Source organism: Scleropages formosus, chromosome 18 (assembly GCF_900964775.1).
Source record: "Scleropages formosus chromosome 18, fSclFor1.1, whole genome shotgun sequence".
Classification (NCBI taxonomy): Eukaryota; Metazoa; Chordata; class Actinopteri; order Osteoglossiformes; family Osteoglossidae; genus Scleropages; species Scleropages formosus.
This window is the reverse complement of record NC_041823.1, coordinates 25,486,920-25,510,056: the sequence shown is the minus strand read 5'-3', so window position 1 is coordinate 25,510,056 and position 23,137 is coordinate 25,486,920. Positions and strand designations below refer to the sequence as shown.

Genomic DNA, 23,137 nt, shown 5'->3' with positions numbered 1-23,137 from the left:
GTACAAGGAATTTGTTTCCGGTTTAGAGCAAACCTACAGCGCACATTCACACATACAGGCTACATACACACATACTGAACTAGACATAGACTAATACAAGCGCGATTACAGATAATGTAGCAGACAAGAACAAAGCTAAAGCTAACAAGGTGAATATTTGGTTTTGGTTGTACAATAATTTTTTCATTAAATAACTTGGTTTCACTTCAACTTCAACTTACTCTTTTTTATGTAATCTTTTTGATGCGTACATAAGTGTTATATACCATATGTCAAAGAATAATAGCAGGTTGACAAGCTCATCATCTCATCAACTTGGCATTTAGCAACAATGTTATAAATAGCTGAAAAGTCTTCTTAATCTAGAATGCCCAGGAGAGGTGGGGGAGTGGTCTATACAAATAAATTGGAATGATTTGAATTGAATTTAAAGAGAAATTATATTTTCATTATTCTTGAAACTGACCTTTATGAAAGGCTACATTAAATTTATTGTGCAAGGACAATATTTATAGCTAATGAAGTTCAATGTCTCACAGCACCTGCATGGTAAGAGAGGACATGGGTTCGATCCCTGCGCAGACTGTGTGGAGTTTGCATGTTCTCCCCGTGTCTGTGTGGGTTTCCTCCGGGTGCTCTGGTTTCCTCCCACAGTCCAAAGACATGCTGTTCAGGTTCACCCACAGTGTGTGAGTAGCAGAGAGTGTGTGTGTGTGTGTTCCACTGATGTATGAATGAGTGACCCATTGTAAGTAGTGTATCTAGCAGTATAAGTCACCTTAGGGAATAAGGTGTGTGGGCTGGTAACACTACATAGAGCTCGTTGGAAGTCATGATTTTGGAGAAAAGTGTCTGTTAAATAAATAAATGTAAATGTAATGTATACAGTGAAAAATCTATGATGTTTATGATGAGGAATGAGGCTGTGTGACTCTACATTCCATCAAGGAAAGCAAAAAAAAAACACTAAGTACAAACATCCACGGACAAAAACATAGCTTTATTACTTTATTATATTTCATTTTCTTGTGGGATTGAAGTTCTCAAAAATAAAACATATATATTTATATATAACTATCCAGTAAACATGCAGAAGAGCATTTCTGAGAAACATTAGGAAAATATTCCAGTTTCATTTCTGCGGAACTGACATGCATGCTACATGAGGACTGTGTTGTGAATTAAGCTGTATTTGATGATTTTGTATGTATGATGTCTTTGTAGCATCTATACCCACAATGCTTTCCTCTACAGATCTAACCTCACTGTTCTTCATAGGACCTCCAGCTGGTTTCTGAAGTGCAACATCAAGACTGCCTGACCGGCTGATGGGCCAGAAACCTGGCTGGACTGAACTATTTAACACGGATTAAAGCAACTGATATCACAGAACATTTGTGCTGGAAACTCAGCAAATCCCTCAGCAATCTAGGTAAAGTCAACAAAAGTACATAGGCTAGCCATGTCAAACTGAAGAACTGCTGTAAAACTGAATTAAATCAGCCATTAGCAAAGTCAAGGAATCCAGGATTCTACATGCATTGTGGGGAGCTATCATCATCCGTTGTCTTCCCGGTACAGGATGTTTCTTCTGAAAATTTATAGCATGACAGTCTGACCGTGCTTCCCAGAAGCTGCATCAAAACCAATTTTTGTGGTAATTACATGTTTTACAATGTAAATCGTTTTTATTTCACCGGATTATAGCTATGCACAGGAACTTGTCAAACGGCTGACCAAAAAATCAGTTGTGCTTTGTCATACATCACTTTTTTGTGTACTAGGAAGAAGTGAGACTAATGAAATTCATGAAATGTCACAATTTTTCACAGCAGTTGAGACACAGCTTCTTCATAATGTGGTCTTTTTTAATAACAGGCAAAATTCCTGGAAAAGCAAGCTCAAGTTTTCAGGTCCTTATCGACAGTCCCAGAGTCAACATATGTATAGCGTGGAGAGATAGACACGTTTGTTTCCCTCTTTTTCTCTCACTCGATGCTGTTCCAAAAAGTTGTCTTAAAGAAAACGAAAAAAGCACAGTCTAAACCGAGTCAGATGGGGACTGAGGTATATATACTTTGTTGGATGCCCCCACTCAATATTCCACTACAGACATTAAAAAACAACAATAAGCTTAATGAGTTTTCATCCAAAACTATCGATTTGTTAATGGAACAAGAATGCAGGGTTTCTACATTTGACACAGTAACCTCAATACAGGTTCTTTTTTCTACTGGGGTAATATGTGCCTTATTGTTACGATGCAGTTGGACCGGGGAGGTGCCATTACTGGAAGAGGTGGAAAAAGGATGGGAAGGAGTGGCACTGACCACCTTCAGTATTGCCACGAGTTCACAGACCAATAACACTGCAGTGAAATAGGATTCCACTTGTCATAAAACGATAGTGCACTTATCTGACAAATTGCCCCACGATGAACACATGTAACACTCTGACAAAGTTTACACAGCAGTTGTCTGTAGGACATATGAATGTTTACAGTACAGAGTTTAGTCCATAGGACAAAAGGAGGTTTTTATTTGGTTTTTGTTGACTACACAGTGGACTCCTTCGGGCCCTCCTGGGCAGCGTTCTTGCAGCTGTAAAGCCACTTGATGACTCGGGCGTTTCTCTCGATGATGGACACACCGGATGGCAGTTGTTCCGTCAACTCCTCCTGAAAGAGTCCGTCCCCCGAGTGGCGGGAGAACTCGCTGATCTCGGAGCCTCCACCCCCACCGCCACTCACGCTACGTAGCATGAGGGACAGGGTGTCAACCGAGCTGGCGGCTGACAAGAAGTTCTCTGGTCCCAGTCGCTCTACCATCTCTAAGTCCAGCCCACAGAAGTCAAAGAAGCGCTCTTTGTCCGACAGTGCTAGCGAGCAGCGGAGGCGCAGGTCTGACTTAGAGCGATGTAGCCCACCCAGTCGCATCCAGGGATCACCTGTGACACTCGAGGCAGTGTGCTTAGTCCTCTCTTGCATGCAAGGGCTGCTGGGAGTCGCCAGTAGGGTGTGTTGCATCTTGGAATTGCCCTTGGACTCCTGTGTGGCCTCCATAGTTGCCTTGTCATTAGTCCAGGACATCCGGGAGTCTCCATCCCGCGAAGTAGCCTTCTCTTCACTGATTGTCATTTTGGGCAGGCCCTCAGCACTGTTCTTTTCACGCATGGACCCCTGGAAGAGTCGACGAACAAAGCTGTAGCCCTTTACGTCCCCATTAGTGCCAGCACTGGGCGTTTTACACTCTTTCTTCTGCCGGTAGATGACAAGTGAGTCAGGGCGCAGCATGCGCTTGCCTGTGCTACGGCGCACCACAGGGGCGCTGTGTGGGGCCACCAACGGGACAGCGAGGGCCACCGAGGTTGGTGGGGCACGCGCTGCATTGCTCTGGTTGTGATTTTCCACATCGACCACACTCCGATTCTCTTTCCTGGCATCATCCTCGTTCTCGTCCCGCAAAGTAAGCGGGCCAGGGGAAGAGTAAGGGGCAGCCAGCACTCGGTGAGGGCTCATATGGGGAGTGGAGGCGCCGGGCACAGTGAGTGGGCGCCGGGGTATGGGAGGGGGAGTGGCACAAGGCCCCAGCACTGGCTCCTGCTTCGTACTGATGACCTGCTGGCTCTTCACATACTTGGCCTTGTCGGCCTCCAGCCGCTCCACTGCACTGACTGTGCGGCCCCGGCCCCCACCGTCCATCTGCCTACGCAAATAGTCAGGGCCCTTGTTGAGGAGCCGCAGAGGGGAGGGTGAGCCGATGGGTGTCAAAGGCTTCATGTTGTGCCACCCTTCTGGTTAAAGACATCAAAGCAGCTGAAATCAAAAGTTGCTGCCCAGTGAGGATGAGGGAGCAACACTGATGCAAGCAGGCGCACCCACACACCTCTTCAGACCTGAGGATTTGTAGTTCTTCACAATCTTTCAGACATTTGTTTGCTATTGCTCAGTCACTGCTAAGCTCTGCGGAACGATATGAGCTGTGCCTTTCGAAACAGGCTACCATTCTTGTAGGACCTGTGCGAAGAAGCTGTTTCCCTGGAGTCAGAGAAGGGCTCGCGGTGGCCGTGTCATGTCGGAAGTCTGCCCAGGAGAAACAAGAAGGGTACCAATTCCAGCAGCCGCAATAGCAGAGCTTGCAGTGGGTTTGGCTAAAGTTAGCCTCTTTGTTGGGCACTTTGGGAGCTGTACAAATTGATATCTATATCCACTATTTACACAAGCCTTGGGATAAATGGGTAAGGAAGAGGGAAATCCTTTTTCCACCGTCCAAGCGTGTCCCCAAATGAGTACCCAGCTTGCCCACAAAACACCAGAAATAACTGTCAGAGTTCACTTGGAAAGAGTAACTATTTATTCCTTCCTCTTCTTCTCTTTGAGGTCCACGTTTCCACTGTTCTCTTTTGTAACCGTGGCCCCAGGAAAGGACATGTAATTGACTCAGATGTTTGCTCCCCACGGTTGTCTTGGGGCCACCTGTCAAGCCGCTATTGTTTGGCTGGCGTCACATGCAGGATGGACAGCGCAAGATCCTGCTTCTATACCTGGCTCCTCCTCTTGCAGCTCTGTGAAGAGAGAGGACAGACTTTAGTCGAGTGCACTTCCGTTTAGGGTATGCAACTTCAGTGGCCACAACACATGGGTGCGAGCGTAGAGAGGCCTTGAGTTTGCACAACTGTACTGGGAAGCAACCTGCAGCAACCAGTTTCCCATAGCTGAAGGCATGTAGATCACCCACCCCGGGGTACAAATTAATCAGAGCATACAAAAAGCTCTGGGGACTTTTATCTTGATTCCTTCACCGTTTGACAATTTTTTGATCAAATATTTTTCCCGTGTCAAAGTAAATGCAGGGGGGAAAACAAAAACAAAAAGGATCAGACAGCTGCGATGCATCCGTCGCTGAGTGGTCATAATCCCGTGACTTAGTGAATTGGGCAGAAAGGACAGAAATTAAACAGGGGTGTGTTTAGCCTTTGTTTTCATGTCGACTTCTCCAGTGTTCTGAAATGCAAGGCAGTAATGGCAGGATGCAAAAGCTGCTGGAACACACTATGCTTGCAGTGCCACTTGCACTATGCACTGCCCCGAGCTCCTCTAAGTCATACTCATTTGCATTTCTTAGTGCCTGGACTAAATAATGCATTAGGCAGTCAATATTTAACAAAGTGCAAAAAGTTAAGCCCGGTAAGAGGGAAAATATTTCAGCTGCACGGAATCACTACCCACAAAGTTCGCTAAAGAAACTGTAAGAGCCAAGCAGAACTGTAGACCGAAGGTCATGATTCAAAACTAGTAATCATGGATGCACGGGTTACTCTTCTGAGATTAAAAATAAGGCAAGGGGAGCAGGAAAAAGGTGCATCTCTAGCTGGGTGGGCCCCATTCATAGAGATGCACTGAAATAGCTAGGGAGTATTTATATCTGAAAGAGTCCTGCTTGGTTGCTGCCTGTGTGTCACTGTGTCACAGTGCTGCTATATGTGTCTGGCCCCACAAATGAAAGGGGCTTAGTGTGTGCAGTTAGTTAGCGGATTACTCCTCCCTTTGTGAAAGCATCATTTTCTCTCAGAGTTACATAAAGCTGCAGTAGGTGCAACGTGCGAAGCACCACGTCATAAGGCAGCTAAAGGCTTAAAGCCGGGAGCCCAGAGAGTGGCTAGCTTTTCGCCCACCTCACCCTTACCAAATATAGCAAAAGAGAGACAAAAATACATTCAGGTAGAGACTGTATAAATTGTATAAATTAGCTACTTGCAGCGGCACACTGATTCTGACCACATGTGCCAACAAAAGTCTTGCTAGTTGAAAAGCAGGCAGTTTTAATATTACTGTAAGTAGGCTACCACTGCAGTAAGAAAAACAGCAGCTCTGGCCATGTTTTTTAATAATTCATACTGGAAGAAGTTTTTCAAATGTCTATGTAAAGATGCCCAAGCATTAATGTGAATACTTTGGCACGCCACGGGTGCAGCGAGAAGCAAGCCTTCTTACGCCACTGTCAGAGACGCTTGCCTGGTCGGCTAACACTATCACAGCTGGGTTCTCACGGTGGCACAGACAGAGAGCTATATACTCAAAATGAGACCGTGGCTAGGATTCAACCACAGCTCCAGGCTATGGCCCAACTGCAAATTACAGAACTTTGCTCTGACTCTACGATCCATGATCCCACCCCAGCCTGGTCTTACAGGGTCACTGGTGCAGCTCTAGAGAGACAGCTTGAACTGAGCCCCAGGTGTGAGTCAAAATCTGACATGGAAAGCTATTTCAGAACATCCTGTCTTTTAAATGTAGCACGGCAGATCGCTGCCTTTGTCAGGAAAGACATCCTCATCGAACAGCAAATACAGAAAAATGGGAGGACTGCTTAAAGTGATAGGACTGTGATGTCGAAGACAAAAAAAGCACTGCAGCACTGCAAAGATGTTATTTTTGGCCCATCTCTGAGGGTGTGTTTTCTTGCTCCAGCAGGATATGCTAGGCACAAGTTGGGTGGAGATGGAACGCAGAAAAAGTAACTGCTGAAGGAAAACGAACAAGTAGATGGCAGTATGAATATCTTGTCCATTAATCAAGTCAGGGATTACTCAGGGAAAAAAGACCCGAGGCCAGACGATGTATTTTCATAAAAACGTGACATGTCCTTTAGGTGCAAAAAGCACAAGTTCCTCAGTTCCAACTGACAGGTTTGTTCAGCTTCTATGCTCTTCGTGATTAGACACCCGTCCCTTCAAAGCCCATTGCTGTGTAAAAGGGCTTGCAATGTTTTCCAGATGTCAGGCATGGAAGGCTGAGAAAGGGGTCACATTCTCAGGGTGAGATCTGCAAAGGAATTGTCAACAGGTGTGTGTGCATGTGGGGGGGGTTCACCCTCTGACTGAGCATGGGAGAAAAGCAACAGCTTCATTCTCCTGCGATATTCACCACCACTAAGAGGACGTGAGCACAGTCCAAGGAGCAGAAGAAAAGCACCAAGGCATAAAGTAGGATTAACACATGACATAATGCAACTATGAAAAAGGAGCTATGAAATCGCTGTATCTCTGCTGAAAACAAACCATCAAACCCCCTATAAAAGCACTATTTTGTAATCCAGACTCTCTGGGGATCATAGAGGATGATCGTGTTTTTTGGTTTTGGAATCTGACTGGAGGTCATCTGGGTGAGGGCTAATTAAAAACCCGAAGGGTAAGCCATAAGGAGGCATAATTCCTGTGTGCAGTATCTAGGTCGAGGAAGATGTGCCAATGTCAAACTGCATGTGAACGACCAAGATGAAAGCACACAAAACGTCATATAACGAATAATTATTATTTTGACATTCTGGCATTATTCATCGGGATTCACAGGCTAATAGCGACAGCATTTTTTTTCCATATTCTATTAAAAAACATTTCTGAATAAACTTTATACTCGGTCAGACAAAATCTATCCATACGATACTTGCATTGTTCAAATTCTCAATGTTTCGCATATAAAAAAAAGGTTGTTGAGCTTTGCAGATTGCTCCTGAAACGAATAGCAATTGTGTAAGTGTGCTCATCTTATAGGGACAAATATCTTGTTTTTCTTTCATCTGTGGAGGAATGCATGCCTGGATTGACTTTGAATACATTATTCATATTTTTCCAGGGTTTCAAAGACCTGAAATATAAAATAAGTAGAGTCAAAGCAACAAAACCCTCGTGAGAGGCAGCATATGGCACATGGTCCTGGAAGCACATGTGAACAGATTCACTGGGAAGGGGAATACTCTGGCATGCATTTCTGGCTCAATACTGCATGTCATCTGTTGCAAAGCTGTGTCATGCTCATTGTCATTCCATCACTGGCCATCAGGCCCTATGTGAGGATGTGTGGGCAGAGCCTCCCGGACCTCGGTACATTGCCTGCCTGATCAGGAACTATGGTCTTTGTAGAGTTCTGCAGGCCCTAAAGCATTTTACAGGCTCTTCAGTGACCCCTGTGGCAGCTCCAATTGACTTAAAACGAGCACATTATCACACCTTTTCCTGCTTGGCCTACTGGATTTCGCAGTAATTCTCCCACCCCCGTGTCCTTGTGAAGAGTCATACAAAAGTTCTCCTGTGGATCCCTGTTGGCCTGGGAGAGCCCTCTGCCTATAGGGCAGATTTAGCGAGGTCTCTGGTCATGAAAGAGGAACCAGATGTTCTCCGTCCAGAGACAGGACCCTGGGCAGACGCAACCGTAACACAGAATGAGCCCCGAGCAGGAAAAGTGACCCATTGCAGTCATGTGACACGCAGAGTCGGGCTCCCAGAGCGCGGTGAGCTCCAAATGCATTTGCTCGCTCCATTTAGAACTAAATTAATAGGATTATCTGACCGCCTGCGAATCGCTCTCATTTAAGAACTGGCGGGGGGTGGTGCCAAAGTTCACTGCACGGTCCTTGAGACCGAGGTGGTTAAAAAAGCGTTCTGCTACTCTCTGTCTGACTTGTGTTTGGAAGCACTGGACCTTTCTCCATGTGCGGGTTTATCTACAGGAGCTCAGCAAGGACATTTGATTTCTCTAAGGGAAGAAAAGCAGCAGAACACTTCAGTCTTCTTTCCTGGAGTTGGAGAGAGTTTTTGCCTTTAAATGGCCAAAATAACTTTTTTTACAAAATAAATGACCCCCATCCCACCATTGCTGTACCTACCACTGCTATCCACCACCGAGCTTTCACAAGCCGCCTGCCCCTGGCCGCTTCGAAAGGTGGGGGGACAATGTTCTGATCCAATGTCCCTCTGGAACATCTGGCTGTTTTCGACAGTATGTCTCAGTTGCTAGACACAAAGCATTCTCCAGCCCCCAGCCTTTCCTGAACCCCCCTGGCCAACAGCAGGGAACTTTAACTGCATTTTTCATGAGCAGACTGTCCTTCTAACAGATCCGAGCAGCACAAAACCTGGCCACTCTGCATTCAGCCTGATGCTCATAATAACTAATTGCTAAATCATGCAAGCTTTCAATCACATCCCATCATTAAGCAGTATGACACGGGGCCCTAACTGTCCCAATGGAGCGGTGAAGAGGTCAAATATCCAACCCCCTTCTTGTGTTGCAGAAGAAAGCTGGATTATTGATGAGCTGAAACAATGGCGTTGTCTGGCCACCGAGATAAGAAACCAGCTCAGTGCTGCGTCTCTGTGGTTTTCCTCAGAGCAAATCCAAAACAAAAATAACAGGAAATAAGACAATTAAAAAATAGAGGCAAATCACAGACACCTCAGTGACTCCTCCGGCAACCCTGCAGGTCATGAGTACCTTTATCCTTCATGTATTGTGGCTATCGGGCCTTTCCACCAGGCACTGGCGTGTCATGAGGGTCACAGAGTTCAGTTTAAAGGCCCGGACATTGACATGGGTGCTTAGCAAGCTGAAGGCCCAATTTTACCATTCAGAGCCCTTACAGTGACAGGGAACACAGTAACTCCAACTCCAACACAAAATCACACGTACAAAACAGGCTCAAGCCTCGGCCCTGGCTTTGTGAACCCCTGGAATAATATGAGTGAGGTGTGTAAAGCAGTTCAAGCTGGAGGGAATGTCAAGGTCCCTTTGCGTCATCAAACGCTTCGAGGTCTTCCACTAAATATGGATAACAGCTGGTTTGCGGCACTGCAGTGTTTCAAAGCCAGGGCTGGGTGCCACTTCTTGCAAGACTAATAAAGATAAGGGCAGCTGTCAGAATGTATCACCTCATTATACCCTTGTAATACCCTGTTTCATTGCCGGTAAAGCTTATCACACTGACCTTTACACGGGCATTATGGTATATTTTCTGTTTATATGGCTTTCACTGGGAGTCATAGACTGGCTGGTTTCAACTGTCCCACTTAGAATATTGAAAAGTACTGTGCGTGTCACGCCCACACCCTCGTGCCAATCCACCGCACCTGCCCTGAATTAGAGCAGCGGGGTGTAAAGGAAGCCGTGCCAGCTCACCTGGTTGTGGAACCTTGTTGAGCAAACCCGCTTCTCCTGCGATACTGACAGAACCCTGCTTACGTGCTTGTGCTTCCAGTCCCTCTTCGTCCTTTGCCCTTCGCTCCCTGTTTGCTGCCTTCCCGGTTTCAGATCTCCTGCTTCGCCTCATCGACTTAGATTCCTTTCTCATCCCAAGAACAATGTCCTGCGCCTCGATCCACCCACGCCTGTCCCCGACTACGATCCTTGCTTACTCCTTGTTCTGGCTCCTGCAATACCTGAACCCACAACTGGGTCCATACCAACTCCTCGGTCTCCCGCCCTCATCCCTGACAGTCCAGAGGTTTTCTTTCCGTCTCAGCAAAGTTATGCAAGATGTGCAAAAAAAAAAAGCAACACACGTTTAGCTTTGGCCTTCTCTGCAGCTCAGGAATGCAGTTTCCAAGGTGGATGGAGAGAGCAACAGAGACACTCTCTGTGGACTGTAAAGGTGAAACAGTATGGCATCGCACAGTCCCAGTCCCTTGGCGTCACACAGTCCCAGGTCGGCACACCAGTCCCTTCTCCGGACAGAAGCATGTTGGGAATGCATTCGGACACCCTGGTCAAGATATGACACACAGGAGGCTGAGGGAGTGGTAGGGGACCAGTTGGGTGGAGGTAATTTATGGGCAGCAGGGTCAGTGGTACAGGTATGCTGTGAATGCTGGAGGCCCAGTCAGTAGTCAGCTGACTAGACATGTTTGAGTAGGGAAACAGAAGATCATGGATAGCTTGGTACCGCTCCCATTGTGACATGTCAGCACTGAACAGTTTTGACCAGTTTTGAAGTGTTGAAAAATAAAGTCCACTGGAGTGCCTGCAGAGCATTCCCAAAATGTGTGTTCCTGAGGCTTTATCCAACATATAAAAGTCTGCTCATGCCTTAAATTATGAATGCGGTTTCCCACAGTGCACTGCTGAAGAGCTGAAGGCGTGGATGTGATGCCAGCACTCTCTTTTTTCTGGGCCACAGCAAGGCATTCAATTTTCAGGGTCCTCTGGCTTGCAGCTCGATGCCCACTCCACAACACAATGCATTGCCAACTGGCGTGGGGGGTTAAATGAGTATGCTAAACGCACGCGGATCTTTAGAGAGCAGTCTGCATGTGCTGGTGTCCCTTTCAGTCCTGTGTTTGCCAGGCCTGAAATCAGGCCATGCCCTTGGTGTTCTCGGTTACCAGTTGAACAAAGGCAGGGTGCCTGGGAGACGACGACACTGTGCACATGAAAGAACGGGGCCCAGATAACATGGAACTCCTGCAAGAGCACCAGCTCCATTATTTGTCAGGTCTTTATCCAACACAAAACAAATCACTGCTCAGAATCTAATACCACTTTAATGCAGATTATTTGCAATACAGTAAATCCTTGATTTAACGGAGACCAATTTAATGGATTTTGGGTTTTACTGACAAAGTTGTATGATTCATATGTCAGTAGCTTCCAGTTGTTATCCGGCTGATGTTTCGGTACTTCCGTGCAACAGTCTCGTAGATCATTCTCTTGCAAATTAAATTTGTGGTTTTTGTGTAAACAAATTAATACACACACTGCCTGAAACTGCGTGGTCACAGCGAACCGGAGCCTAACCCGGCAACACAGGGCGCAGGGCAAGGGGACACACCCAGGACGGGACGCCAGTCCATTGCAAGGCACCCCAAGCGGGACTCGAACCCAAGACCCGCCAGAGAGCAGGACCCGACCAAACCCGTTGCGCCACTGCACCCCCCACAAACTAATACACCGTGCACAAAAAAGAAAAAAAAAACACAGCACCTCCTCAGCAAACTGTAATAATCTCTCACCAGGGCTGACAAACAACATGGAAGAAGAGCAAGCTTATATTTTTTTGTGCCCTACCTTCCATCTTTTGTTAACTCACAGATGTCCTTGTGTCCCTGGCCACTCCGTAGACACACTGGATCTTCCTCATGCATCTGAAAACAGATGCTTCATGTGAAGTTCACAAACCTTACATGGCAGCCAGTGAGACCCTCACCGATCTTGGCTCAGAGGCAGGACAGAACTGTGATACTGGCTGTGAAATGTCGAGAAGTGTGGGTGGCCCCGTCTTGCAACTTCAGGGAAAGAAACTTATATCAATATTTCCGAATGACCAGCAATTATACAGTATACATCTGGCAAACGCTATAAAAGATGTAGTGATAATAAGAAGTATTCAGTTCAATTCAATTTATAGTGCACTCTTCTCACACTAGTATACACACATGTCCTATATTGGGTCGCAGCCTAACCCAGCAACACAGGGCATAAGGCTGGAGGGGGAGGGGTCACACCCAGGATGGGACACCAGTCCATCACAAGGCACCCCAAGCGGGACTCGAACCCCAGACCCACCAGAAAGCAGGACCTAGTCCAACCCACTGCCCCACCGTGTCACCACACTCCCCACAGTAGTATAGTATAGTAATAATATAGTAAAGGATATATTTTCATTTGTCTCCTAAGAAATTTTTAATTTAAACTAGTTATATTTTTGAGCCAAATACTTCCATTATATAAAAATATTTTGAAATATATTTTTCTTCTTTCTGGATGGGGGGCCCTGCTCTAGTTGTGATTCCCTGATCTGCCAAATGCTCAGAATCCTGAATCGTGCACTGTCCTACAGGCCACTGTCCTACAGGCCCCTTCAACTGGCAGAGGTCCTTTTCCTCTGGCAGAGAACAAATGTGTGGGTTCAACTATCGATTACGCCCTTCTATGGATGGGGCGTGCCCTGGATGTGGCATCAACATGCTAATCGCTAATCAGTTATACTGGCACATGGTTAGGGTTAGGTGCCAAGGGATTCCAGGCCACACAGGAAAAATATTGTATAGCTGCAGAGATGAGTATTTTTATGCGACGTAGGAAATTAAATGAATGTTGACAAGTTTTCAAAATACCGCAACAAGACTGTTGCAGAATGGTACATATTTAGTGTGAACACGAATTAACGTAATATCGCTGTGATGCTAACTGAACGCGTTCGCTTGACAGATAGTAATCGTGATAGGGAACACAGCTGCCATGTGCTATTGCTTCATTTGCCAGGAAAGGGGGCTGATGTCTGAGGCCCAGAAAGGGGCTCTGTCATGGTTAAGACCAGCTCAGCTGATTTACAAGACAGAAATCTGCCCTAACCGGACTGATAACAAAGCCAATTTTTACAGTCATTTCCCTTCAGTCAGTTACTTGTGCTGAACCCAAATGAAGCGGCTCATGGCCTTCGCTCATTATCAAAGCCCTGCCGTCCCCGGCACAGATCGACCCTACGGAAACTCTACGGAAATAGTCCAGGTCCTCTCAGGCACAAAGCCACTGTGGGATGTGGGAAGAGGGGGAAGGGGCAAGGGGTCCGGCACCGTCGATGCGGTGCCATTTCCGTCCCCCAGGGAAGGACAGCCTTTGCATGAGCGGAGATGGTCGAACCCGAATGAGCTGATTGGAGCTGGCAGAATCGCATGGAACCCAGCCGGGCGTGGACTTAATTACAAAACCGGGTCGACCAATCTCAGTCTCACAGCTGTTACCACATACAGAATGAAGAGGGATGTACAGTTCCCCAGCAGATTAATTGCTCACATTGATTATTAACTATTAATACATGCCAGGTTTATGTTATGTATGCGCAGTGACCCAGCAGTGATAACCCTATAGTACTTGGAACTGTACGAAAGCTACACATGCAATTTCTTCCTTGGATGAAAATAACAAACACACACACACACAAATATGGGTATGCATCACTGTAGCAAAGTAATTATTTGTCTCATTTTTTCCTTCTTTCACGATGCCCACAGGGAAGTTCCCACAAACAACAGTAACAATAGGGCTGATGGCCCACGAACCTGCGGCAGAGACAATAAAGGCAAATTATACGTTGGGTCTCTGACGAGCCGTGTGAAGAGCAGGGTGTTTGAAGTCTCACAGTTGAACCTGTCAGACAGTTGAAACCAGCTGTCTCACACACACACACACACACACACACACACACACACACACACACACAAAAGCCTCAACTTTACTCAAAATACCAGGGGGCTGCTGATGTCACTTACAGGACCCTTTGCTCTCTAATTAGGAAACCTGAGCATATCTGTAACTTAAAGCTCTTACCCCACTCCCCTCTGCACCAGACAGGATTTACAGAAACAAGCATTTCATTTTTTTGGATGACTATTTACTAAATGGAGAAAACACAGTGTTTGCACCAGCAAGGGTTTTGCGACATAAAAAGATATATAAAGACTCTTTTGTCAACTAAAACCATAATGTGCTTGTGGTGTAAACAGCCAGCTTTTTCCAGGGATTTGTTAAGGCTGATACGGATTTAGTCGGCAAGGTGACGTGTCCGAGGAAGCTCTGAAAAACACAACGGCGGGCTGTGAGCGAAAAGATATGCGTGGATGAACGGATTACCTGCTGCCCGAACAAGATGTCAGCCTAATCGCTGACTGCGGCTAATCGGGTTCTATTAAACACCCCACCGAGTTGTTCAACCTCTTTACCAAGAGTCGATGGCGTGACGCATCGGGAGCTCGCGGTCCTCCTCGAGCGCGGCCAAAGGTTCAGCCTCAGGTTTAACTCTGAACTCGCCGCAGCCGTTTCCTCTGTCAAGCTCCCGAAATCTGGGCCACCTGCCTTTCGGCTATTTCAGCCGTTTGGCTTGGGAAAACATGTCCGGTGAACACACATCTTGGTTTAGTCATCTTAATGAGGCAAGGGCTCCTGTAAGCACCCCAGGGTGTGGATGCTGCCTGGCCTTTGGAGCACTGCCCCAAGGGCTGCTCCGCACGCTCCAAAGCACCGGTGGGTTTCTGCTGCCTTGGAACCTGTATCAGCGCCTTGGTAACTAAAGTTTCCACGGCAGGAGCCTGCTGTGATATTTGGAGATGTTGTCTTCAAAAGCTGTGAGGCAAAAAAAAAAAAAAAAAAGCGCTTTCCATGCAGTGTTCGGGTGAATTCACCACCCCTTCCTGCACTCCACAGCCCGCTGCCCTGCCAGAGAAGTAGGGCAAATGATGTCTGCTCTCCCTTGGCAAAACTGCAAAAGATGAATGATAAGCGAGGTCTGATATAACAAATGAAAGCGAAAGATTCTTTGATGAAGCTGCGTAAATAAGTGTCTGCGGAACCTGCACACCATGGACTGCAGCTAATCGGGTTCTATTAAACACCCCACCGAGTCCATGGTTCCGTCACGGAAAAGGATGGTATGCCCCCTTCAGGTAAGGGGAGAGTTTTTGCCCCAGGTGGAGGAGTTCAAGTATCTTGGGGTCTTGTTCACGAGTGAAGGGAGAAGGGAGCATGAGATCGGCCGCAGACTGGGAGCAGCGGCAGCAGTAATGCGGTCGCTGTACCGGACTGTAGTGGTGAAGGGGGAACTGAGCCATAAGGAGAAGCTCTCCATTTACCGGTCGATCTACGTCCCTACCCTCACCTATGGTCATCAACTCTGGGTGATGACCGAAAGAATAAGATCGCGGATACAAGTGGCCGAAATGAGTTTTCTCCGCAGGGTGCTGGGACTCACTCTCCGTGACAGGGTGAGGAGTTCGGACATCCGGGAAGAGCTCAGAATAGAGCCGCTACTCCTTCACATTGAGAGGAACAAGTTGAGGTGGTTCGGGCATCTGATAAGGATGCCCCTTGGATGCCTCCCTTTGGAGGTATAGCAGGCACGGCCAACTGGGACGAGGCCCCGAGGTCGGCCCAGGACCCGCTGGAGGGATTACATCTCACAGTTGGCCTGGGAACGGCTGGGGATCCCCCAGGTTGAGCTGGAGGAAGTTGCGGGAGGACAGGGGCGGCTGGGCCTCTCTGCTCTTCCTGCTGCCACAGCGACCCTTTTAGGACAAGTGGGACAGAAGATAGATGGATGGATGGATGGAACCTGCACAAGAATGCACCAAACACTTCACTGCTACCGTCCTTGTGACATCCATACAATCCGCTTCAATTCAACGTATTTTTATGGCATGCCCTCCTCACCAAGTGGCACCGAGTGCTGAACAGTGGAATTCCAGGGAATTATGAAAGCGAGAAGAGCAGCCCTTGTAGTTAACCTTCAGGATAAGGCAGCAAGCAGCTGAGGAGAGGAAATTGAAAAAATTCCACTGCAAAGAAAAGGAGAAATATAAACATTTCTTCTTGAGCCTTCAAAAAACTCTGTCCCTCCTTGCTTCTACCTCTTGAAATATTAACTCCAAAATCAGTTTGGCCTCTCCTCTCCAATAGCCAGGCCTCTGAAACCCACAAACCTCCAAAGCTGTTTACGTACAGAATCCATCCCATAATCACTTCCATGGGTTTCGAGGGGGGTTCAGATGTCATGTGCTGGGTCACCGATTCCAACCACAATCTGAGACCCAATCAAGACCAAAGCGCACTCTCCAGAACAAACTGTAAACTTTTTATTGGAGCTAAATAAGTATTGTGTGTGTGTGTGTGTGTGTACATGCTTCAGGAGCAACTGAACGCCATGGTGTGTCTTGTTATGTAAGCAGACCAGTGAAAGCTCAGAGTTTGGTCTAGGCCCTCGGTAGTTTAGGCTGGATGGGAGAAGTTTGGTCTCCTGAAAAGTGTGGTTGGGAGGCAGTGTTTTCGTCTGCATGTTTCTGTGTGTGTGATGTGGCCAGAGGGGGAGTGAGGGTGTCGCATTGTTTCCACTTTCATTTGAGCAAAATACAGAGGTTTGCATAGACGCACTTAAAACTGCTTTCTCTCTCTCTCCCTCTCTTTCTCGCTCCCTCTCTCTCTCTCCATTACCAGCTTCTGTTCTATGACACCTTCTAAATAAATCCACTGTTTTGGCTCCACAAGCAATGCATCTCAGCATCCTTTTCAAACCCTGCACATGACAGGCGCTCTCTTCCTCGGGTCCATGTGAGGGTAGAGAGCCAGTCTTCCTGTTTCTCTGCAGCATGCGGGAAAAATCCCCATTTGTTCAAATGCACTTCCCCAGAGCCCATTTAATTCTGCTGATTTTACTCAGCTTTACTCTGATTTTACTGCAGTTTTAGCTCTTCTCTCTGGATCCTGTGTCACACATTTTTCCGCATTTTCACATAGAAAAGCTGTGCTCAGCATTTATCAGTAGTCAGAAGTACTTCTCTCTCTCCTGCCTTATGCCACAGCAGGTTGCTGGTACTGCTGGAAAAGCGACATTTTAAAACTGAAGACACTTTTTTGTTGAAATTACACTACTGTGCAAAAGTCTTAAGGACTTAGGTGTTTCACAGAAATATTTGTTTTAGATGGTTATTTAATGGGGGGGTGCGGTGGCGCAGTGGGTTGGACCGCAGTCCTGCTCTCCAGTGGGTCTGGGGTTCAAGTCCCGCTTGGGGTGCCTTGCGGTGGACTGGCGTCCCGTCCTGGGTGTGTCCCCTTCCCCCTCCGGCCTTACGCCCTGTGTTGCCGGGTAGGCTCCGGTTCCCCGTGACCCCGTAAGGGACAAGCGGTTCTGAAAATGTGTGTGTGTGTGTGTGTGTGTGTGTGTGTGTGGTTATTTAATGTCTTCTGCGTTAGTGTCAATGGGAAAGAGCATGTTTTAGATTTCCAAGCATTCCTTTTGCAAAAAGTTACAGTGTTACAGTAAGGGTTTTGTATATCATTAAAAAAATAAAGTGTACACACACACACACACACACACACACACACACACACACACACACACAAAGAGTCTGAAACTGCTTGTCCTGACCGGGATCATGGCAAAGCGGAGCCTAACCCAGAAACACAGGGCGCAAGGCTGGAGGAGGAGGGGACACACCCAGGACGGGACACCAGTCCATTGCAAGGCACCCCAAGCAGAACTCGAATCCCAGACCCACTAGAAAGCGGGTGCCGGCCAAGCCCGGTGCGACCCCACTCGGGACAAGCGGTTGCTGACGATGGGTGGTTACTAAGCTTTGTAGGAAGTTTATTAATTAAGAGCATTATTTTTGGAAGCATTCTCACTCTACAGCTTTTTTCCCCAACCAAGTGCCTAAAACTTGGCACAGTACTGTATCTCATAGGAAAAGAAAATCCTGCTGATATGTGTCCGGTCACGATTAGTCTAGATCACCTAATTAATGAGAGCGGACAGTTCTGATCCAAAACTTAACCTCAAGGATGTATACCACCGTGATATGTTTCATGCCCTGGCTCACTTATTCACTCATATTTTGACATGTGTAATTCGCCAGGCTGAGAAAGATGGAACCTCTTAGGCTTCTGTTGTGAACAACTCTTACGCAGTAGGTGTATAAATGTGTAGACATGCATTTTCGCTGACCTGGTAGCAGGTGGTGTACTGATGAGAGCTGCAGTCTTGCCATCTGAAGGTTGCCGGAATGCATCCCACTCCTGCTGCAGCACCCTTCATGGCGCTATTTACTCTGAATTACTTTACTTTGAATACCCTGCTCTATTAAAGGGTGCATCATTGTAAAAGTTGCATTAATCAAACTGTAACCTTTGACAAAGAAACATTATCACCATAGATGATGATAATAATAATAATAATAATAATAATAATAATAATAACACACACACGGGCCAAAGCCGCTTGTCCTGAGCGGGGCTGCGGCGAGGAGCCTAACCCGGCAACACAGGGCAGAGGGCTGGAGGGAGAGGGGACACTCTCAGGATGGGACACCACTCCATCACAAGGCACCCCAAGGGGGACTCGAACCCCAGACCCACCAGACACCAGGACCTGGCCAAACCTACTGCACCACTGCACCCCCTAATAATAATAATAATAATAATAATAATAATAATAATAAGAATAATAATAACAAGAAGAAGAAGAATCATCATCATCATCATCCAGTGGCAGTATAGGGCACCTGAATGTCTTTTCAATTTTTTCTGCGACCTCAGCACAAAGTTCACTGGAGCCATGGAGCCACTGGAAGCAGGAACCCAAAACGCTGTGTCAAATCGGGCTCCGTGTATAGGTTTACAGAGGCCAAGATTAATTATCTCTCAGGTCAGAGTAACAGATGACTCCAGTCTGAAAGGCTCAGCCCTGCAAAAGCTCATAAGACTGTAAGATGACACAAATAACATGCAAAGTGAGGTGTGTTTAAGCCCACAAAGGGGTGTGCTCCATGAACTTGAAACACAATAAGTCCACCTCACCTAAAATACAGTGCGTGGACAAAGCAGCTGCATAAGAACACGGCTCCAAATGCAACAGGGCTTAAAATACAGCGAAGACATACAGTAGAGGTTGGGGAAAAATCCCTTTTCCAGCTTTTGAAGCCTCTGTAAAGGACATGGTCCACTGAGACAGTGAGGTGACACTGACCCTTCAGAGACTGGAACTGATTTCCCATCTGGAACTGATGCTCCTGTGAGTCACTACATGCGTTTTGTCCCTTTGCCTTTCTCTTCTTCTCTCAGCCTGGCCTCTCTGCTTCTGGCTATTTCTGTTCTCCCTTACTTCGGTGGACATGTCGGCATGGAGATGAAAAATAGTTCCAAGAATAATAAAACGCGTGACAATGTTTTAAAATAAACAATTGCAGATACAGTTATTATAACCCGTTTTTCCTCGGACTCCTTTCTCCTAGCAGATGAGCAAGGTTTTAAGCATTTGGGTATTCTCACTGTATCAGTTCGGGGCAAGATCTAGTACAGCAGGAGTGGGACTCGAACCTGCAACCTTGAGAATACAACGCGCGCACAAGCCGCTACCCGGGATTCGAAGGCACAGCAGATGGAGAAGTGCCGCTTCAATCTGCGTTCGCTTACTTCGTTTTTATTTTTTTATTTTTTTTTAGATAACTACGGTGTTAGGAGTAAATCCCATCATCATTCGCTCAAATCTCCGCACTGCCCATATTTTCAAAGTTACTGTACATCCCAGGTGGTTGTTGACACTTGAGTAATTTAAAAACACGACGCCCAGAGTAAAAAACGAGCGTAACACAGTAGAGACGGTTCACGCAACCAACCAGCGGTTACACACGAAAGGGTTTCGATCTCAACAGGTTCCGACTCGACTGTGTTCGATTCCATTCCACGCGCTCTGGCCCGAAGTCTTCGGACGTGTCCCTGTCTGTCACACGAGCAGCAGTAAGTTCGCTTCTTAAGGAGAGAGTGACGCGCTGCCCACGGGGTCGCGCAGCGAACTCACCCGCGGCGCTGGTTGCTGTGTCGCTGACCCACGCGTGGACGATCGCTCTTTTCCCGCTGTGCGGTTCCTCCCCACTGATCGCGTCCGCTGCCCGGTCGGCGGTGTCCGCTCAGCGGCGCGCAGTCCGGCCCCTTCCCTCGTGGGCCGATCCGGGATACGGTACCGTACAGTACTCCCTCCACGCACGAGGACTGGAGCGCGTGGCCAGCGTCGGGCGGCGCGCTTAGGAAGCCCACTCCTGTCTGCTGGCGACCCTGCGTTCACAGGGGGGTGGATCCGAACAGCGGACTGGGGGCGGGAGGTGTCGGTGCGATCCTCCCCGCGCTGCACGTGCAGCCCCGGGTGGGTGTTTACACTGCAGCGAGGGAGTAAGTGGCCGCATCCACGGGCGGACAGCGACACTCAGGCTGCTGAGCCGCACTGATCCACGGGCATCGATCACATGATCATGATACAGGAGCCTTTTTTCTTCCGGCCACATATAAAACGCGCATTATACTGTATGTCAAGTAAAAACGCAGTAACAAAGTATGAATCGTGCAGTTTTGACTGTGTTTAAGCTCCATGTGGGTCAGTGCATTTTTACTGCTTTTAACAGCCTTATCATGGTAACATGCGTTTTACCACACTGTCCAGGTCGCCTGCTGACTTAATCCATTAACATGATCTACTGAATTAATCACAGCATTCACTCATACTACATGGGGGTGGGGGGGATTTGTACCTTCTGTATAGGCTAAGGGTGTCGTGATCAAGAGAACTCAGCAGGAGTGGGGTTTGAACCACCAACCTTCAGACTGCACAGTAACAGCCTGAAACAACAAAGCATCCACAGCGCAGCATGGAGTGACTGGACAGCGTGGTAAAAAGAGGAATATCTGTAGGTGTTGTTCTAATAGAGAAGGAAGTTGTGTACTGAAGGTGGGGTGCAGTGGGTTGGACCAGGTCCTGCTCTCCGGTGGGTCTGGGGTTTGAGTCCTGCTTGGGGTGCCTTGTGATGGACTGGTGTTCCATCCTGGGTGTGTCCCCTCCCCCTCCAGCCTTGCACCCTGTGTTGCCGGGTTAGGCTCCGGCTCCCTGTGACCCTGTATGGGACAAGCGGTTCAGATGGTGTGTTGTGTACTGACAGTAAAATAGAGTTGATCGTATAAAAAGGTGCGGTGCGCTGAAATGAAGTCCTTGAGGTTGTAAGAGAGAAGCAACCGGCTGCTTCAGAATATTTCCCTTATTTAAATAATGAAGCGCACATCTGGGGGGGGGGGGGGGGGGGGTCGGGCTGTACTGACATTCCATGTCACTTGTAGTTTAGTGGTCATCGGTGTCTCAGCCCTCCAAACATCTATTATTATTAACCCCATTCCGTCGACTGGATGTTAGTCTGGAAGTCTGGGGCGTTGGCACAGCAACAGCTTTCCTCACGCAGGATACATCCAACATCTTCCACCTCTCTGCGGCAGCAACATACTTGCGCTGGGTTCGCAAGTGGGTTTGTAATGGGGAGCAGCAGTCATTTCTTCCCCATAGAAAACTGCTTCTGCTTGTATAGCACACCAGTTTGTTTGTCATCTTTAAAGACCCAAATTATTGTTGGACAAAATCACACAGCACCCATTTGCTGGTGAAATACATTTAAGGAAAGCTGTCCTGTCTTGCAGGTTTTCATCATTACTTGCATATCTGAAAGAGATCTTTTCCAGAGTGACTCAGTCTAGCAAAAACCTGAAGTGTGTGTCAACTAAAAGAGTTTACTGATGGATTATAATCCTTAATGGACACTTGTGACAGACCTGAGAGCAGGGTAGCAAACCGGACCAATTTATGGAAACTTCTACTTTAGCTGGATAATACAGACTAGCTTGGCTTTTTAAATCTTTGTTCAGTATTTGCCTTAGTTTACCACATTTCCTGTAAATTTTCCTGCTGACTGCGACATCCTGAACCCCACAAAGGCAGGATGTGTCTGTCTCCAGAAAATTTACTGCAACGCTGGTTACCTACAGGACACCCTACAGATGACTTGGTAGGGTGGGGCAAAATTAACGCTAATCATAGCATGGGCTTCTTAGCCCTGCTAGGTGGAAATTTCAAGATCCTTAAGAGGTCCTTTAGAGGCTCATACACAAGGAGCCCTAAACTGGACACTTACTGTTAACGATGCCCCAGAATTATGAAACGAGAATCTGTGCTGCTGGATTTGGCTTTCCTGGGTAAGAATGCCTTTGAGATAAAACAGACGTGACAATTGCAGATGATGGCAGTTGTCTGGCTCAGTCCTGGGAGTATGGCTGGACTCTCTGGAAGAAGTAGCATAGGGATGGATTCCAAAACTCCTAGCCATCATGAACCATGACTCTCACCTTTGGCACAGCACCCTATACTGCTGGGCAACCTTTTACTGGAGCAATTCAGGATAAATACCTTGCTCAAGGTGGGAATCAAACCTGCGACATGTGCGTCCAAAGACAGGAGCGCCAACCACCAAACTACCAGCTTTACCGTGTTCAGCCCTATGCTGGCCCAGTTGAGCTGTCCAAGACATGGTAACTGAGGTCATATCTGCTAATGGCCATTAGGATCTGAAATGAGTCTTCAAGCTATCAGAGTGGTACTAGGCTTCCACTGTCCTACTCTATTTAAACCCTTTTTTGTGTCTGAATATGCTATTTATTTGTGTTATTCATGTGTGATTTTAGTCTCTGCACCCTTTCCTTTCTTTTTTACACATTGCTATACATATGGCATGTGGGGGCATGGTGGCGCAGCTGGTTTGGCTGGGTCCTGCTCTCTGATGGGTCTGGGGTTTGAGTCCTGCTTGGGGTGCCTTGTGATGGACTGGCGTCCCGTCCTGGCTGTGTTCCCTCCTCCCCACTTGGACTGTGTGAGTATGTGTATGTATGGCTTCAGACAGTATCTGAGTGGGATTAATTTCTTGCTTTCTGGCGCAAACTCTATCTGAACCCTCTTTAGTTGTTCTTTTGGCAGCTGGCAACTTCTTAGGCATTGAAAAATACGAAAAATCTGGCAGT

General features: G+C 47.2%; 1 protein-coding gene across 2 annotated transcripts; it reads right to left on the bottom strand.

Moving 5' to 3' along the window:
* Nucleotides 1-1,034: 1,034 nt before the first annotated feature.
* Nucleotides 1,035-20,337, bottom strand: fam110d (family with sequence similarity 110 member D). Of its 2 annotated transcripts, none has more exons than XM_029259817.1 (2): nucleotides 20,112-20,337; nucleotides 1,035-4,563 (listed from the first exon to the last, which is right to left on the bottom strand). In XM_029259817.1, the coding sequence occupies exon 2, from the start codon at nucleotides 3,776-3,778 to the stop codon at nucleotides 2,555-2,557; it is 1,224 nt and encodes a 407-aa protein (XP_029115650.1). In that variant the 5' UTR covers nucleotides 3,779-4,563; nucleotides 20,112-20,337; the 3' UTR covers nucleotides 1,035-2,554. The 2 variants fall into 2 exon arrangements, with proteins under 2 accessions (XP_029115650.1, XP_029115651.1); XM_029259818.1 differs by lacking the exon at nucleotides 20,112-20,337 and adding an exon at nucleotides 11,837-11,905.
* Between the last annotated feature and the right edge of the window lie 2,800 nt (nucleotides 20,338-23,137).

Bases quoted from the DNA above. Each gene is read 5' to 3' on its own strand.
- fam110d (XM_029259817.1), bottom strand. From the start codon at position 3,778: ATGAAGCCTTTGACACCCATCGGCTCACCCTCCCCTCTGCGGCTCCTC.